The 17967-nt window shown below is 34.0% G+C and overlaps 2 protein-coding genes across 3 annotated transcripts in view; one reads left to right on the top strand and one right to left on the bottom strand.

Annotated features, from left to right (window-relative positions):
* The first annotated feature begins 113 nt into the window (after window positions 1-113).
* On the top strand, window positions 114-1256 carry LOC125049193 (phosphopantothenoylcysteine decarboxylase). The gene is made up of 3 exons (XM_047648340.1): window positions 114-356; window positions 504-701; window positions 832-1256. Exons 1-3 carry the CDS (start codon window positions 234-236, stop codon window positions 1099-1101), a joined length of 591 nt encoding a protein of 196 aa, XP_047504296.1. The 5' UTR covers window positions 114-233; the 3' UTR covers window positions 1102-1256.
* Window positions 1243-17967, bottom strand: part of LOC125049191 (formin-like protein) — an 86846-nt gene continuing 70121 nt past the window's right edge. Inside the window, exons 5-19 of one of the 2 annotated variants that reach the window (XM_047648336.1) lie at window positions 17072-17295; window positions 15667-15834; window positions 14623-14703; window positions 13428-13571; window positions 12407-12523; window positions 12179-12307; window positions 11541-11652; window positions 10651-11006; window positions 10283-10487; window positions 9023-9595; window positions 8298-8476; window positions 7804-7905; window positions 7151-7255; window positions 5600-5685; window positions 3591-3726 (exon numbers count right to left, since the gene is read on the bottom strand). In XM_047648336.1, the coding sequence (XP_047504292.1) occupies window positions 5605-5685; window positions 7151-7255; window positions 7804-7905; window positions 8298-8476; window positions 9023-9595; window positions 10283-10487; window positions 10651-11006; window positions 11541-11652; window positions 12179-12307; window positions 12407-12523; window positions 13428-13571; window positions 14623-14703; window positions 15667-15834; window positions 17072-17295 (2576 nt within the window). In that variant the 3' untranslated portion in view covers window positions 3591-3726; window positions 5600-5604. Of the gene's footprint in view, window positions 3727-5599; window positions 5686-7150; window positions 7256-7803; window positions 7906-8297; window positions 8477-9022; window positions 9596-10282; window positions 10488-10650; window positions 11007-11540; window positions 11653-12178; window positions 12308-12406; window positions 12524-13427; window positions 13572-14622; window positions 14704-15666; window positions 15835-17071; window positions 17296-17967 lie in introns of both variants that reach the window. The other variant, XM_047648335.1, reaches the window with a different exon arrangement.

Below are 17967 nucleotides of genomic sequence, written 5' to 3'. Positions count from 1 at the left end.
AACGACAATGACTGATAATGTCGCGGACATGAGACAGAAGTTTTGACTTTGAAGTTTACACCTTTATTACTGACTGTCTTCTGTCCATGACAATTGTCAACATTATGATTGTAATTGATAGTAAAAGTAAATTACAGCTGATTTCTGTTTACATGTTATCGCTTTCTAAAGAAATACGAGGGCATATTTAAATTGTTTTCAATGCAAATAAAATCAAATGAAAAAAGTTAATTATGGAAAAGAGATCTTTTAACCTTGTTATAGGTGTTACTGGAAGTGTAGCGGCATTAAAACTACCGATTCTGGAGAAAAGTTTGATGGAATTAAATGAAAAACTACAGGACTATAAATTTCAAGTAATGTATTTCAATTCCATTATGTATTATACAAAATGAAATTACTTTTTGCAGTTTATAATTTGATTATTAATTATATTAAAAAGATTAAGAATATTTTGAAGAAATTGTTAAAACTTTGATTACTTCAAAATAAAAAAATTACAGATCCATGTCATAGCAACTGAAAACTCTAAACATTTTTTTCAAACTGATGAGATAAAAAGTAAGATTTATGATGATGCTTGTGAATGGGACACATGGAAGAAGAGAGGTGATCCTGTTATGCACATAGAATTAGGTAAAATGGCTGATATGATGGTTATAGCACCTCTTGATGCAAATACATTGGCAAAATTATCAACGGTAAATAATTATTGCTTTATTTAATTTAATTCATTGCGGAAAATAAACTTATCTTTCTAAATGCATCATTGAGCTTCATTATATATTTGAGTTTAACTAAAACATATAATTTAATGTTAATTATTTTCAGGGAATATGTGATAATATGCTTACCTGCACAGTCAGAGCATGGGACTTTAAAAAACCATTGCTATTCTGTCCAGCTATGAACACTCGAATGTGGGAACATCCAATCACAGGAACACAAATTGCACAACTGAAGAGTTGGGGATATGAGGAGATACCACCAATAAGCAAAGTGTTGATGTGTGGAGATGTTGGAGTAGGTGGAATGGCTGAGGTTGGGACCATTGTGGAAAAAATTAAAGAAACAGCCGACAGGCTGTTTATGGCTTTATAGGCCAAAGGGATAAGACGGGCACTAGTGGGATAAAATATCATTAAAATGCATTTATACCCTCAAAATGGAGATTTTTTTTATATATGTAGATAATATTATGTGTCTTAAAAATGTGGTGTGAATTTTTAATTAAATAAAAACCATTGTAAAATGTATGTTTATTGCATCACTGAATACTGTCTCTAACTCTAGCGTACATGCAATGAGCGAAAATATTAAAACTTTAACTATACATCACATACACCATTACAGGGAAATTGTTCTTATTTTGAGATTCAACACATTCATTGTAGATTGGAAGTGACTATGCTTTTTAAATTCTAAATCAATGCATTTTAAAAGTAGTATGGCCTTAATAATTGCTTCATAGTAAATTTTGAGTGCAAGTTTAAACTTCTATTATCCATGCAGTTAATAATTTAGTTAAATTTTACCAAAGAATATTTTGTCACACTTCCAATCTCGCACAAAATCCCTATTAACTTCATCAATCAACAAATTATTAACAACCACTTTTTGTGCTAATAGCCTTTAACCCTGTCCAAAACCAGAACCGTCTTCTTACCAAATAATAAAACTACTCAATATTGTGCAGAAAGCACCTAATTTGCAAAACCACATTATTCTGAGTATTTTCCAAAATATCCTTGCCTGCCAATTTAGAATTTTATATGCATAGGATAATTATTCAAAAGTTATAATGCGTTTTCACACTAATACAAACTGTGCAAACTGGAAATAATATATTATTTTAATTCTCCATTAAATAAATTTAACTTAAAGTATGGCAACACTCATCCGAAAAAAACACAATAATTCAGGTTAAAACTCAAGTTTCTTGAGATATACTATATTTACACTACCAGCTCCGATTCAGTTCAGTGTTGCTATACAAATAAAATTATTTACAACACATTGGAAAAATGAATATCTCTAATCAGATCAGTTGCATTCAATCCCATTTTAAATTAAAAAAATAAAAGGTCATCAAAATAAACTGTTCAGAATTAACTAATGTCATGCAGGTGTCTTCTATAAGACTGTTATTGTAGATAATAAAATTAAGATCTTTATCATCAGCGTATCACAATGCGGTAATTTAACAAGCGAAATATTGCCATGTAAAAATTTAAACATACTTTGAACTATTACTATCATTAGGTACAAATGCTAAATATAAATGCACAAAAAATCGTTCGCGCAAATCACAGTACAATCGTGATTATTATCTATTTCCCAACATACATCAAATACCAAATGTGTAAAAAGTAGACAATTAAAAATATGTGCGTATTTTAAGGCTTAGGCATATCAAACTTTTATCTTTTAAAAGTAAATCTAGCTTTAAATTAAGAACATAAAAATTGCGGCTTCATCCAAACTTCAATCATTTTCATTTTTTTGTAATTTATTACATAATCATGGATACAAGTTCCTCAGTCATTCACATTCGATACATCTTTGGGCTGCCAGTCTTTAAATTATACAGTGTCTTCAAACTTACCATACCCCACTTAAAATTGTTATGTATCTGGCAACCCTGGATGGAAACCAAGATAAAAAGTACTATAAAAACGCCACAAAGTACAGTTTCAAATTTTTCTTTAGTCTCATTTTGGTGTTTAAAAAACTTTTAGGTCGTTTAAATACGGGTTAAAAATCCTGTATAGAAGTCGAAAATTGTATATTTAAATAGCAAAATATGCGTGGAATGAACCGTGGGCGTATCAAATGCTTATTCTATCGGTACAAAATCTAAGTGTAGGCTATATGTTGCTTAATATGTATCAGAATATACTTTGTACATTTAATACTGGCTATAAACTAACGGACATTACATTTGTAATTTCGTGAAATATGCAAAAATGGCAACACACACCTAGTGAACGGTGTCGCTATGCGAAAAAAATCGCAAAAAGTCGCTATTGTTTAGGGAATACGCATGTTTAACCAGAATTATTTGCCACAAAAAGTATAAAAATATGATTAGGTTGTAGTAGATATTTTTTTTTTAATTTGAACCATTAAGTCGTATTAAATATAAAAGTAAACGTATATTCCCTCTTGTAATATTGAAAATACTGCGACAAACGCTCATACAACCGTTTCATTTGTTTTGTCAAACATCGCCCGCGTATATTTCGATATCACATCATACGTGGATTTGATCAGTTCACACCTTTCTTCCACTTGGTGATCAGTTGGGGCCACTTTGTAGGTGGAACTTTTGGGTTTACGGGTTTGAAAATCACAAAAGTCAATATTGTCTTCGATGTTGTATATTGCGATCGGTTTCTTGTGCACCATTTCTAGGTCTTTGCGACGTTTTTTATTAACGCCGCAGCGTTCGTTGATAGACATGACCGCGTTTTGTACTGAGAAATCCAGCTTGTCGCTGGATTCCAGCTCATATCATACATCCAGCTCTTCTAAGCCTTTGGATAGTCTGTGGGAGTTGATTCGGCGTCTTTGCGAGCGTCTAACAGCATCTGCGCGTCTATACGGCTCACTTCGTAATCCGTGTAGTATGTCCTCTAAGGCACCATTGTATACTTCGTCCTGTAGGAGTAGTTTCTTTTCGCCGACAGCCTGTGATTTCGTTTTTAATTCGTTGATGACAGCTTCCTGCAAATTTGTATAGGATTAGTAAGAAAAAACTTTAGTAAGTTGTGTAGGAACTATATACATAACAATATTTTCGGAATTGTGGATTTGGAAATTGTCAGGATAATATAGGACAAACTATATACTAGATGTAATAAAACTATATGCACAAACAACATTTCCAAGCGGTGTTTTCGTGCATTATGGCGGATAAGTAAATACCATAGAGAATTTACAAACATGACAAATAAATGCTTACTAACGTATACCTTTTAAGTAACTAATTTATTGTTTTGAAGCAAATAGAAATAGCGTGATATATATTGCTACAGAAATACTTATTCTTTCAATTAATACAAATAATTACAATACTAGAATACACAAGATTTATAAAAAGTGCATAAATACAATTAGTATTTGAAAAGTAACATGCCCTGTACATCCATGCAGTGCAGCATTGGAAACAAATTCACATTATAAATATAATAAGTAAGTCATCTTGAAGTGAATGACTTCACAACTCAAACTAAGAAAAATACAATTTAATTATCTAATATATAAAATTCTCGAGTCACAATGTTCGTTCCCATACTCTTCCGAAACGGCTCGACTGATTATTATGAAACTTTTTTATGGATATTCAGTAAGTCTGAGAATAGGCTACTATCTATCTATATTTCAAATCCCTAAGTGATAAGGGGTGACCAAATCAATTTTTTTAATTTAATTTTTTTAGAATTACTTTTTTGTTTGTATTTTTTTATGATACAGCATACGAAAATACGTACATAATTTTACAATTATATATACTTTTCATAATTTCCATAATTTTCACTCCTCTACGATCAACCCTTTTGTTTATTATGGTAGATAGTTATTTTTATTGAACTAAAAAAATGTTTCCTAGAAATAATACATGGCAAAACAACGCTTGCCTGTTATCCTATAAAATTAATCAAACAACAATTCTGAGCTATCATAGACTTAATACTCTAGAATATTAATAAAACGACCAGAAATATGTAATGAGAGTTTGCTAGTCTCGTCGCAAAGTATGTATAAGATTTCATTCGAAAATCGTGACCGTTTAACGAATCATTACCACGGCCGACTTCTTTCATTCTCACAATTCCCCTTAAAACCAGAGTGTCATGGTTTGTGTGCATGCTATGACCGCGTGAGTTTTAAAAAAGCTTGAGTGCTTTTGGATAACATGCTTTCATTAGTTACCCTTTTTAATTGGTGTTTCTACCAAATATTATTTTCATTTTTATACACCTTGTTTTTTGCATTACATTGGTATGTTTATATTAAATGCATTTAGATTTTGGAAGTTTTGAGAGCAGTGTTGTCTTTGAGCCTGGGACCCTCGTCCCTGAGGTCGTAGGTTCGAACCCCGGCTATGCACTAACGGACTTTCTTTTAATTTCACATTCGTTCGAACGGTGAAGGAAAACCTTAGACCGTCGACGTCGTGTGTCAGGCTTAGGAGGCTGATCACTTACCTGTCTATTAGATTGACAAATGATCATGAAACAGATACAGAAATCTTAAGCCCAAACCTAAAACGATTGTAGCGCCACAAATTTATTTTGATTTTGAACAAACAGCTTATCGGCTATAGACTAAATTGATCTGCCGATTGGAATACATTACTAAAGCCTGAGCTAATGTCATCCTGTCATTATGTAACGATAGTAGCCTGTGGCGTGTAGAATTTAATCTGCACATAGGTTACAATAATCGCTGTACATCGCTGAAGATAGTTTAAGGGATGAATTAAATTAATTATCAATTGATCTTTCTAAATAAAAAAATACTTTTATACAACACCAATTAAAAGAACTAAATAAACCCGAGGTTAGTACACACAGGGGACCCGAAACAGACTTACGTCATCTAGACAGAGTCTAAACTGTGTCTCAACTGAGACAACTGTTGCTGCAAGAGGCCGGCGCTGACGGCCGCGTAGTTAAACCTCTGTGAGAATTAACATGGTGTTACCATCACCAGATACGTTTATGTAAATATGGCAACATTTCTACAACACTTACTTAATTCTGCGGCTGAAATAACATGGTCCTCGTAAGGAAATTTGACATTTATTTTCGTTTAACAACTCCTTAACTTTAAAATTCATTTTAAAACAGTATTGAAATTATCTTATATACATAGTAACTTAATGACTTAAAAGTGTTGATATAAAAAAAGCGCTATAAGAACAAAATTTAAAAAATGTTGCCATATTCACAAAACCATCACCATACTAATGAAATCACTCTCATTCAAGATGACAAACAAACTAAAAAAAGAAACCAAATCATTGCAAACAAATATATGTGTTCAAAAATATGTAAAATAAATGACATTTTAACAAATTTTTTATAGAAAAATTGAAAAAAGAATTTGCAAGTGATCAGATTTCACAATAAAAATTAGTCGAAAATTGTGTAGCAATATTTACAGTTCTGTTAAACTTATTGACACGTAAATATTGCTACGCATCAAATCTACATGAAATGCAAAAAATATTATAAAAATGCAACTACTAAAACGCACGATTCCAAACACTAATTAAGCATTAAAGCTATTAGTTTTACGATTATATTAAAATGTTGAATATGATTTTTTTGAAATGAGAAATAATGAAATTCTGAATTTTCGAAATTCAGGATTTTGAAAGAAGTATTTTGAAATCTTTCAGAAATACAATACAAACAGAATTGCTAAACCACGCGGACGGACGGAAAGAAAATATCTGTGGCATAACTTATCAAAAATTAATGTTTATCTATATGCCTAATTTATTTTAAAATTTGCAAAAGAAATATTCAAATAGACCTGTCACAGACTAAAAACCTAACTGTGTGATCTCACACAAAAAATACTTTTTCACCAATCCACTCCACAATATTTTTTAAAACATCATCTATGTATATAATTATTATTTATGAGCTGTGAGTTTATGCTAATTTAAGTAACCAAAGCTTATTTCACATATCTGTACATAGCCAAATAATTAATTTGTACATTATACGTAAAGAAAATTCACAGATTCCTTCGATTATAATAGCTATTGGAATCTATATGAACCAAAAATTAAGCATGTCATAGGTCGATTCAGAGTCGAGACTTGGAACTATCACTTTCGTATGTCAAAATTCAATATATTTTTGATGTACTCCCGTACAGACTTAAGTCTTGTTTCCGAATCTTACTTTTACTATTTAATAACCCATAGTTCCTTCAAGTATGCGTACTATAGGATAATAATACGCCCAGTATTTGGAACTAAACGGAACCAATCAAGTATTTCGAACAAATGTTCTTCATTTCTTTTCAAGTAACGAATTCTATGTTTTATTGGAATCTGATTGCACTATATGTATTCGGGAATCTGTGAATTGCTTTAAAATGTTAAAAGGTTAGGTTTTATAGCGAATACCTGTTGTTTCTTCTGTACGAACTTGACTTTGTTAGGGTCGACGTGGTCAGCTTGCTGCGCGGCCATTTCTAGTCGACGACGCTGCTCGTTCTCTATGTCCGCTTGCTAAATTAAATATATTAATATAATATATGAAATTACTTGTTTTGATTAAAACTTATGAATAAGGAATCGAAATAGTAATAACAAAAAAATATAACCAACTCCAAAATGCACTCATTTTTATTTGTTGATTGGCCTTACTTTATTAAGTGTCATAAGTAATATGTAGCAAATGGGGATTTCCCCTCATGTAAAACTTTACGATGCGGGGCGGGGATTAAATTACGCGTTATTTATTTATTTAATTGTTACTTATTGTTAATATTATTTTCGACTTTCCGATACTTTAAAATATAATAAAAAAAATACTTTCCGGTACTTTACACGACAAAATGGTAAAGAGTCAATGGGTAGTCACGAAATCTTATGCTATTGAGTACAGAAGAAAAACGTTACTGTCTGGGGGTCAAGAATCTCGAAAAATTGCGTGACGTAATACTTGAACGATCTCTAATTCGTTAATTCCTTTGCTTCATTATCAAAATTTTATTATGTAAAAAGGTTGATGATTACACATTGATTTTTGGCTTTAATTCTCATGGGTAACGAACCTTAAACGCCCTCGTAAACCTGACGAGAAGCGAGAAGAAAGTATTGGCGTCACAGCCACGTGGCGCCTCGCCAAAGTATTCCACGCATGATGCGAATGAGTCCTGAAAATATAATAAAATACAATTTAAATTATTCAAAAAATACATGACAACGGGCTTGGCTATTAAGCTATTTCTTCCAGTCCTAAGCGTTTCAATTTAAAAGAAATTTAAGAATTATACTGAATAGTTTTTGCCAAAATCAAATGAAAAAATATATTTATGTTTTAGTTATCTAGTTAGTATTGACAGACAAGAAAACAATTATCTTCCCAAACATAAGAAAAAATCATATATTACAGAACTGAACTGAACTTAAATGATTTCTTTATCTAATTAGAATTAATTTCATTTATCGATATTATTACCACACACGCTAAATACATGAAGTATATTATTCTAATTTAAGTTTTATCTTTAAGGATATATGAGCTTAATAAAAAAGTAGTAGTAACCTGTGCATGTTTAGTCTCGTGCCGTAACCGCCGTAGCTTGTCCGCCGCGTTCGCGATAAAGTCCCTAAGTACGTGCGCGTGCGCAGATCGATGCGTGTCCCGCGCTTCACTTTCGCGTCTCGCCGCTTCCATACCGCGCTCCAGTTCTGCTACGTCGGCTAAAACGTTTTCTAGCGACACTGAAAAAAAAATTAATTGTATAATTGTTTACAAATACAATTTATATATTTACCTACAAGGTATTTCATAACTGTCTAGATATAGAAAGACTACTTCCAAATTATAAAATGTGAATTAAATAACACTCTCAATGGAAGATGGGTCGCGAGTGCGTTAGCAGCCTTTTAAGAATTGGCACGCTCTTTTCTTGAAGAAATACTTCAGTGGGCAGCTGGTCCCAAATAGTAATGGTGCGCGGCTGCCTTAAAAAACGTTCAGTTGTGGAACGACGGACGTCTAGGTGATACGGGTGGAATTTCGCATTCTGCCTTGACGTCTGATGATGAAACTCATCTGCAGGTGCTCATGCTAAATTACATAACACTCTCCATGCTAAATTCGGTGGAAGATGCAGAATCAACATCTCTACGCTACGCCAAAGAAAAGAACATTACTCCACATGAAGTACTGATCTCACCTGTGTATTTAAAATGAAAGACATTTAGAAATAGAAAGCCTAAAAAGTTCAAACCATATTAAACTGGTAACCAACCAAAAAAACTCACCTTGAGCGGCCTTGTCGATATACAACAGCTCCGTATCAAAGCTCAGCAACTCTGGGAAGTTCTGCCTTATCGTGGCCACAATATAATGCAGCAACGACACTCTCTTATCCGTCGACTTCGTATCCATTAACGTATCTAAAGATTGCAATTTGAAACCGTACGCCGGTCCACGCTTGCTGCTGTTCAAATAATTCCCAAACGCGAGAATAATCTCCAAGACGTTCCTCAATTTCTGCGAAGATTTGACCGAGGACGAGCCGGATATTATCGCGTGTATCTGTGGTGTTATTAAGTGAATGTTGTCGAAGAAATTTCCCATGTAGCTCATGATGGACAGTTTGGCCGAGATCCTCTCGACTTTGGCGAGTTGCATCAGGAATTTGTCTTCCTCTGTTAATTGGTTGATGTTTTTCTTCTCCGCTACGTATTCCTTGTACGCTTTCTGTTCGGCCTCTGTGGGCACCATGCGTTGAAGGATCTCTACGCTCTCGAGGGGTAGTTGTTTGAGGTCGAGGTTGTTTATTGCTGCAATTACTTTTTCTACTGGCGTGTCGAGTTTCCGCCTTGAGATCGCTGGAAGAATTTAAGGTTGATTTTTATATTAGATAATCATTCACCAAGCACGGTGAGAAAAGTATTGCAGTTTCGAACGTACTTAAGGACTTAACAAAAGTACATATTTTTGAAGTGAAACTTCTTTAGCCGCATGAGGGTAACATTTTTACGAATGAAACGCCATAATAATAATATTAGCGTCACGAAGATGTGCAGTGTTTTTGTCGAAGAAAAGGGAGAGAGCGATTGAGAGAGAGTGAGATGGGCGAATTACCTTATAGAATTTTTTTTTGTAAAATTAAAGTTTCGTAAAGAGATTTTATGAAATATTAGTATTTTATATTTTATGCAAAATAATTTATTGATATCTCAAATTAGGAATTGTAAATTAAAATGCCACGTGTTTTTATTATCGAAGAAAAACAATTATTAATTAATTTTCGATACTACATATTAATATTTTAATGACAATTAAATTTATTAAATTCCTAACATATCTTCCCTTTTCCCTTCCCTCTAAGTCTCGAAAATGTTAAGTTTTAGATTTGTATAAATATGAACAAGAGTTAAAAATTAGTTTTCCAAAGAAGCTTCACTTCTGACATGTGCACTTTGTACGCACGCAGTTTTTTTTTTAATTTTTCCAGAAACGCCGATGTTTGAGAAATTCTGATTTATCTTTGGAGAACATTCTCTAATTCTTACCGATATTCCTAAGTCGCGTATGTTCAAGTAGGGATAAGGTGTCTGGTTTACGGAATCGTTTGCTTGGGAATGACGTCAGAGTGTCGTCGTTGTGTTGCAGAGCTGCGCACGCGCCGCCGATACGGAACTTCTCTTCGAATTCGGAGAAGTTAATCCTTCGACGTGGTCGCTCTTCGTCTAATTCATTGAATATTGTGCCTCGGACCTGTAATTTTTATTTAATTATAAAAATGGAAAAAAAAATCGTTTATATGTTTCCTTAAATGCGTAATTTAAAGGAAAATCTTTTCACATATTCCGAAGTCTAATGCTATTTTTCCATACTTCCCAATCTAATCACTCTCTTACAATCCAATCCATCCACTCACCTGATTAGGCTTCAACGCGATCCAGTTCAAGGTTGGCAGCTTATACTTCGTATCCACCTTTCTCTTTATGGTCATTGCGTCTGTGTGATGAGGAGCGGGCATGAGACCAGGCGCTGGAGGGGCTGGTGGGGCGGGAGGGGGGATTAGCACTGGGGGAGGCGGCGGCGGAGGTGGCAAGGGAGGCGAAGGGGCCTGGGGCACCTGCGGCACGGGGGGAACAGGTGGCGCTGGAGGGCCTGGTGGTGAGGGGAGCCGGGAATGTACATCCCCATTTGTGAGGTGCGGGGGGGAAACGTGGCCATTGGTTGGACCGTTTTGGATGTTGCCGTTACAGAGCGCGGAGGATATTGCACCCACTGAAATAAATAAAAGGCTTTAAATAAATATAGTTTATTATGAAAGCTTATTCCATATAATGACAGTTAAACAACACTTCTGGAATTGTTCAGATTAAGTATATTTATGGCCATATTTTTTTACGTATTAGGAGGCAAACGGGCAGGAGGCTCATCTGATGTTAAGTGATAAATAGACACTCACATTGCCAAAAGGCCCGCAAGTACGAGGCCATAAGTGCTGTATCTATTGGTGTGTTAACCAATTACCCAGGCAAGCGGTATTATTGTATATAGGCTGTAACTTGAATAAATCGCTGAATGAAATGAAATGAATGAAAGTTGATGAATCCAAACAAAACAAAAAGCAAAACATTTCACACATTTTTAGTCTAAGCCCTATACTCAAAAACGGTCCATGATACAAAAGAAAAATAAAAAAAAGACATGTGATCATGTGTAAAATTTCCAGGGTATATTTTTAAATAGATATGTCTCCCGTAAGTACACATAAGTCCTGACACTGGTTTTTAGGGGTCTGTGGTGCAAACTTACTTGAGGCACCCCGAGGTAGAGATTTGGTGAGAGATTCCAGCTCTTGCACCTTCGACTCTAACATGGACTGTCTGTTACGGGAATCCTGTTGCGCTCGCCGCAACGTTGACACCTGGATTTAACAAAATATGTACGGTGTATAACAATAAATATAATAATGGCTATTTATTTATTAAATTCCAACGTTCCTTAATTTTTTTATTGCTGTTTTTTTGTTTAAAATTTATCCATACGGACTTCACCGCGGAAACATTCGGGGAGGCTTCCTAGAACCTCTAAACGTCAACATCTGTTAAAAACTCGATTTTCGAAATATTTCAATTTTCTTAGCGGGAAGTTAAAAAGAAGAATAATAAAAATATGAAAAAAAATAAAATAATGAAACATAAAATTTATTTTAATTCGTCCAGCAAAGCGGGCGCGAAACGGCTAGTTTTATATAAGTGTAAAATCAAATACTAATTCCATTTTTAGACCCGGAGTTTCAAAATTTAAATAGATTGAAATGCAAAGGCTATTTCAAAGTCAGAACAGACAAGTCTAAAAAATATTTTTGATTAGGTACTCTAAAAGGTCTACGAATAAAAAAAACAATTTAATATTTCTGCGCAACTGATTTAAAAGCAGTTAAAACTAACCTCTTCAACAACCTGTCTTCTTGCTTCGGCGAGGTGGTCCCGCTCTTGCCTTACTTGAGCGAGCTCAGATTCGAGCGTCGCCAGTTTCGCTATTGCATCTCTTTCTAACGCTGCCAGCCTTTCGTGTGCCTGAAAGGGACATAAGGTCAATAAGTAAAGTTTTTACAGGAATATCCATTCATTATACACATAATCCATTTCTAGAAAATAAAAACTTAAATATCTCACATGTCCCAATTCGTCTTCGAGTTCGTTGACCTTTTCGAGAGCAGCTGTTTTGGTTTCACTGTCCTCCATGAGAGCGGCCACGTCGAAAACATTGTCTAGGTACGCTGATATTTGTACCTGAAATTATATTTGATATATGAATTAAATCAATTTTATTTACTTGGCACAGGGAACAAAAAAAAATGAAAATTGTTTTAATTTTCCATTTTTAATAATAATTATTATTACTATGATTATAGAATGTTGTAATTACTTCGTATAAATAAAAAAACGTCTCATTATTTTTTTAAATTTTTACTCAAAATATTAAAATTATGATAATCGAATGTAGTAAATAAAAATATAATTATGTATAAGAAAATGTACTCAATTATGTAAATTTGTTAATATCGACAATAATATAATATACTAGCTGACCCGGCAAACGTTTGTTTTGCCATGTATATTATTTCTAGTAAAAAATTTTTTAGTTTAATAAAAATAACTATACACAAAAATAAATAATAGAGGTTGATCGTAGAGGGGTTGTATGTATTGTTGTATGCTGTATCATAAAAATTAAAAAACAATTATTATTTCTAAAAAATAAAAAAATTATATTTATGGTGGACACCCCTTAGGGTTTGAAAGATAGATATTGAACTACTCCTCCCTATCGATAATTATCGAACGACCCTTAGTAACTCCACTAAAAAATAAATATAAAACATTAAAATTATACACTTATCCCAAATAGTAATACACAAATCGCTGTAGAATGATAACCTCGTATGTCCAGAGAACCAAACAGTATAACGAAAAAAGTGTTTAATTTCGTCAATGTTCGTTAAAATATTATTGTGTTTTTGTCCATAGTTTTGGATGGTAAAAAGGACTTATTTATTAATAACATAAATAATCCTTACTTCATGATTATACCAGCTAAATGACATGAGATTCTAAGAATAAAAAGTTAATGGTTTTTTGACACACGAGGTTATATTTCTACAGTGACGCTATATACAAATATGACAAGAAATACCTGCAAGTCTTCACTTTCGCAAAGCCGTAACCTCTCAAGGTATTCGTCGAGTTTGAGGGCCGTAAACTCATACTGAAGGTGAACTCTGAAGTTCATATCTTCTACTGAATGTACTATTATGTTCACGAACTGCATACACGCTACCTAAAAAAATTAATAATACAAACATTAAAATAACACTTGTTTAAATAATTAAAACTCCTTTATTTGTTTAAAAGGTACTACAAAGGTCATTATGGTCATTCAAAATTCTTGGCATAGCTGCTAACTTCACGCATATTCTATTTCTTTTTACTTGTAGATTGTCTTGTTCCCATCTCGCTCGCGCACGCTCGGCGCCCGGCTGGTTTAAAAAGAATTCGTTAGTGGGCAACTTCATACTGATAATTTTGTGTAACGGTGCGGTGGTTTCACTCTCATAAATTTTTCATAACGCGCCTAAAGAAGTATAACTTCAAAAAGTTTAATTAATGGAATATTTAATTATTACACTTGCAGTAATACAGAACAATAAGCGGACAAACGCCTTTCAAACGATTTGTTCCACAAAATTCTAGTATTTTCCGATAGTCCATAAAAAAATAAGAGGCGGCATTGTCATGCCATAATTCTCCGGTGTGACTTACAGCCCGCCATACCGACGCGAATGTAAGGTAAAGTAAAAAATCACTTAATCATATAGGTTACATAATGTACACTTATGACTCGTCAGTAAATAAATACACATTAATGCTTCTAATTTAACATTTATTGCCAGTTCTCAAGTCGGGAGAGAAGAACTAGCAATAAACTCTCCGCCACGTTTTTTTTTACACAACGTTTGTAAGGAGTTGCAACCATTACACCATGTTCCACATGACATATCAAGTAATTAATAATAATAACATAAATTAAAAAAAAAAAAGACTTGTCCTCTATCAGCAGGAGGCATGGTGAAATAGGAGCACGCACTTACATTCTTGTGGGAACAACACGCAAACACATAGGTATTCAAGTACGACCAGTCACCACAAGCAGCACCCGTTTACGAGCATGGCGCATGGCCAGCCACCGGCCCCCTCGCCATATTTTAGGGAGAGAGACAACCCGATGCATGGACGTTGCGTTAGTAAAAAAAATTCAAACATTTGTACCAGGCTAATTTTTGCACAGGTAATCATCGTATAGTAATAGCCAATAATATTTTTATAATTACCATAAACTCAATATGGAAGCTGTCGTAGTTCATGAAATACTCCATCAGTGTGTGAAACCGCCTGGGCTCACCGACCACCTCCTGGAATAACAATATAATGAATATAATTAATTTGATTATATGAACTGGTGACTCAAGTAGGTCTTACGACTAAGATTTCTTGAAGAAGATTCTTTGAAGCGAAAAAATCTGTCAGATTCGGAAATGTATATGTTATTTAGACTATAGGTATCTGACTAACTGTTTATATATACTAGCGGCCCGTTTCGCCTTTGCAGGGCTGCTCATTTTTTTTATATTTTGGAAATAAATATAGCCTTCACCGCCATAGCCGCCACTCAAGGATGACGTGGATTCTATTCGTAAAATAATTATTATTTATTTTGGTATACTACACTGTGTTACCTAAATGGATAAATGATTATGAATTTGCATATAAAAAAGCTTTTAGTAATATTGACTATTCTGATATTGAACTCTTCGTTGAATATACACTAGAGTAGACATACATAAAGCGTCACAGGCAGACTGATCGCTTTAAAAGATATCATAAGGAAAAATACAATATAGTAGTCTGTGCTGAAAGGCTTTTTCATTAAAGGAATTCATTTTCTACGCTTTATTTCTTTTGCAAAAATTTTATACATTTAATTATTTCATATTAAGAATCAAGAGACTGTCGAACTATAATAAGTCTTGAGGGGTGTAGTGTGCAATCCAAGAACTGGGTTTCTGGGATATGTGCGAGGGCGAAGACCTAGGTTATTTGCCATACCAAGGGCAAAATCCAGTCTATATACCCGTAATCCTAAATGTTGTGGCAATAAAATGCTATCTCCGACACTATCGACATATTTATATATTTGCAGAATGAATTCACAGTATATTATCTGTTTAATATTATATACTTTATTATATTTTATTTTTCTCGACATTATCGTATTGGAATAATCTGTAAGGATGTAAAAAATAAATAATGACGTAACAGTTTCCCGGCCTTCAAATCCCCGCACAGACTACATTACAGATATACAAAAAAATTACCTTAAAGTTATCAAATGCAGATAATATAATCTGATGCCCTCCCTTCACTAGACATATGGCAGCCAGCAGTTCCAGTACCAGCGCTTTGGTTCGTAACGAATGATGCACTAGAGATAGTGCAATACTGTTGATCGCTTCTCTATGTTGTATCACCATATTGAAGCCGTACTAAAATTACATAAAAATATAACATAACAAATTGTAAACAAACAGTTCTATTTAGATGATAATTTTTAGAAAGAGTTGCGGAGAATCCCCTGCCAGTTCTTCTCTACCTTGATTAAGAAACTGGAACTTGGTAGTAAACATATAGAAGGTTCAGAAATGTATACAAATAAATTAATTTTAGATTTGATTAACTGCAGCTAAGTGGCAAAAAATTAATTTAAAAATACCTTAAACTTATTTAGGAACGAGACAGCACGATCTTTGACCGGTCACAGACACAGTGCTAAGTCTTTTTTTTGAAGTTATACTTCTTTAGGCGCGTTATGAAAAATTGATGAGAGTGAAATTTTACGATGCGCGCGCACCTGTGACACAAAATTGTTAGTGTGATTATAGCGTGCGCGAGCGAGATGGGAATAAGACAATCTAGAAGTAAAAAGAAATAGAATATGCGTGAAGTTAGCAGCTATGCCAAGAATTTTGAATGAACATAATGACATTTACCTTTTAAACAAATAAAGGAGTTTTAATTATTTTTGCAAAGAAATTTAACAATGCTTTTTCACAAAGACCTATTGTTACTTAGTTAAAAGGTTATGAAACATACGTAGTTATTAAATTGAATGAATAAAATAATAAATAATAATTATTATCATTATTAATATTAATTAATAATTGAATAATATACTAAATATTAAATATTATTAAATTATTAACGTTAAATATTTGTTATTAATTATTTAATATTTTAAAAAAATAAAGAAAGCCAAAGAAGTATAACTTCTTACGCGCGTACATAAGTACACGCACCCTTTTTTTTTTTTTATGTAACAGGAGGCAAACAGGCAGGAGGCTCACCTGATGGTAAGTGATACCGCCGCCCATGGACAGTCACAGTGCCAGAAGGCTCACAAGTGCCGGCCTTTTAAGAATTGGTAAACTCTTTTCTTGAAGGACCCTAAGTCGAATTGGTTCGGAAATACTTCAGTGGGCAGCTTCCACATAGTGGTTGAGCGTCTCAAAAACTGGCTTAAGAAACGCTCAGTTGTGGAACTGCCTTGTCCGATGATGAAACTCAACTTGCAGGTATTCATTCGCACAACTTCTTGGAACACTTCTAATGTAAATGCGGTAGAAGATGCAGAGAGACGCCACATCTCTACGCCAAGAGATCAAGCCGCTCGAAAAGTGACTGGTCGTCGACGATTCGAATCTTTCCCAACATTTCTTGTCTTACCTTATTATTCATAATAGCCCGCATACACATAATGCAAACGTGTATATCGTCCGTGGATGCTCCCATGTTAAGCCTGGCGGCGTGTCGCGTTCTTCTGCGAGCTACAGCGGGACTCCCAGCGCCTTCGATTTCGGAATCGGCCGATCTGGCTCTTCTTCTCCACGTGGAGGTTAAGGTGGCACTACCTTCTGTTGGACCACTGCAGTCCGAGGTTGTTGTGTTGACTGTAATAATTAATGATGATGATTCCTATGTGATTTTTTAAATATTATTTTTATTATTTCCTCATTTGCGAATAATTGTGCATACTTGAGGTCGTAACTTCAAACCCCAACTATACACTAATGGGCATTCTGTCTAAGTATGTAAGTGTCTATACTCTATACACTTTCATGCTTTAGACTCAAAGAACCGACGGCGTATGTCAGGCACAAAAGGCTGATCACTTCTTTGCCTATTAAAAAAAACAAATTACAAAACAGACACACAAATCTGAGGACCAGACCTTAAAAGGTTGTAACGGCATTGATTTTTTAATAATAATTAATGTTGTAATATCTTTTGTTTAAATATAGCGACTATATCTAATAGATAAAATTCTAGTGTCACAATGTTCGTTCCCACACTCCTCCGTAACGGTTCGACCGATTCTTATGAAATATTTCAAAGCCCTAAGTGATAAGGGTTAGGTTATCCACCCCAAAAGTTAGAAAAAACAATCTGTTTTTATTTTTTTATGATACAGCATACAAAACACATACAACCCCTAATTTTCACCCCTTTACGATCATTATTGTAGAATGTAGATAGTTATATTATTGAACTAAAAAAAAATTTCCTGGAAATAATATACATAGCAAAACAAACGTTTGCCGGGTCAGCTAGCATGCTATAAA

Source organism: Pieris napi, chromosome 4, assembly GCF_905475465.1.
Source record: "Pieris napi chromosome 4, ilPieNapi1.2, whole genome shotgun sequence".
Classification (NCBI taxonomy): domain Eukaryota; kingdom Metazoa; phylum Arthropoda; class Insecta; order Lepidoptera; family Pieridae; genus Pieris; species Pieris napi.
Note: the sequence above shows the minus strand (reverse complement) of the source record. Positions and strands in the feature narration are given on the sequence as shown.

Excerpts from the sequence above, each read along its gene's own strand:
- LOC125049193 (XM_047648340.1), top strand. The coding sequence starts at position 234 with ATGGAAAAGAGATCTTTTAACCTTGTTATAGGTGTTACTGGAAGTGTA. Across the intron at positions 357-503 it reads TACAGGACTATAAATTTCAA|ATCCATGTCATAGCAACTGA; the intron begins GTAATGTATTTC and ends AAAAAATTACAG. Across the intron at positions 702-831 it reads CATTGGCAAAATTATCAACG|GGAATATGTGATAATATGCT; the intron begins GTAAATAATTAT and ends AATTATTTTCAG.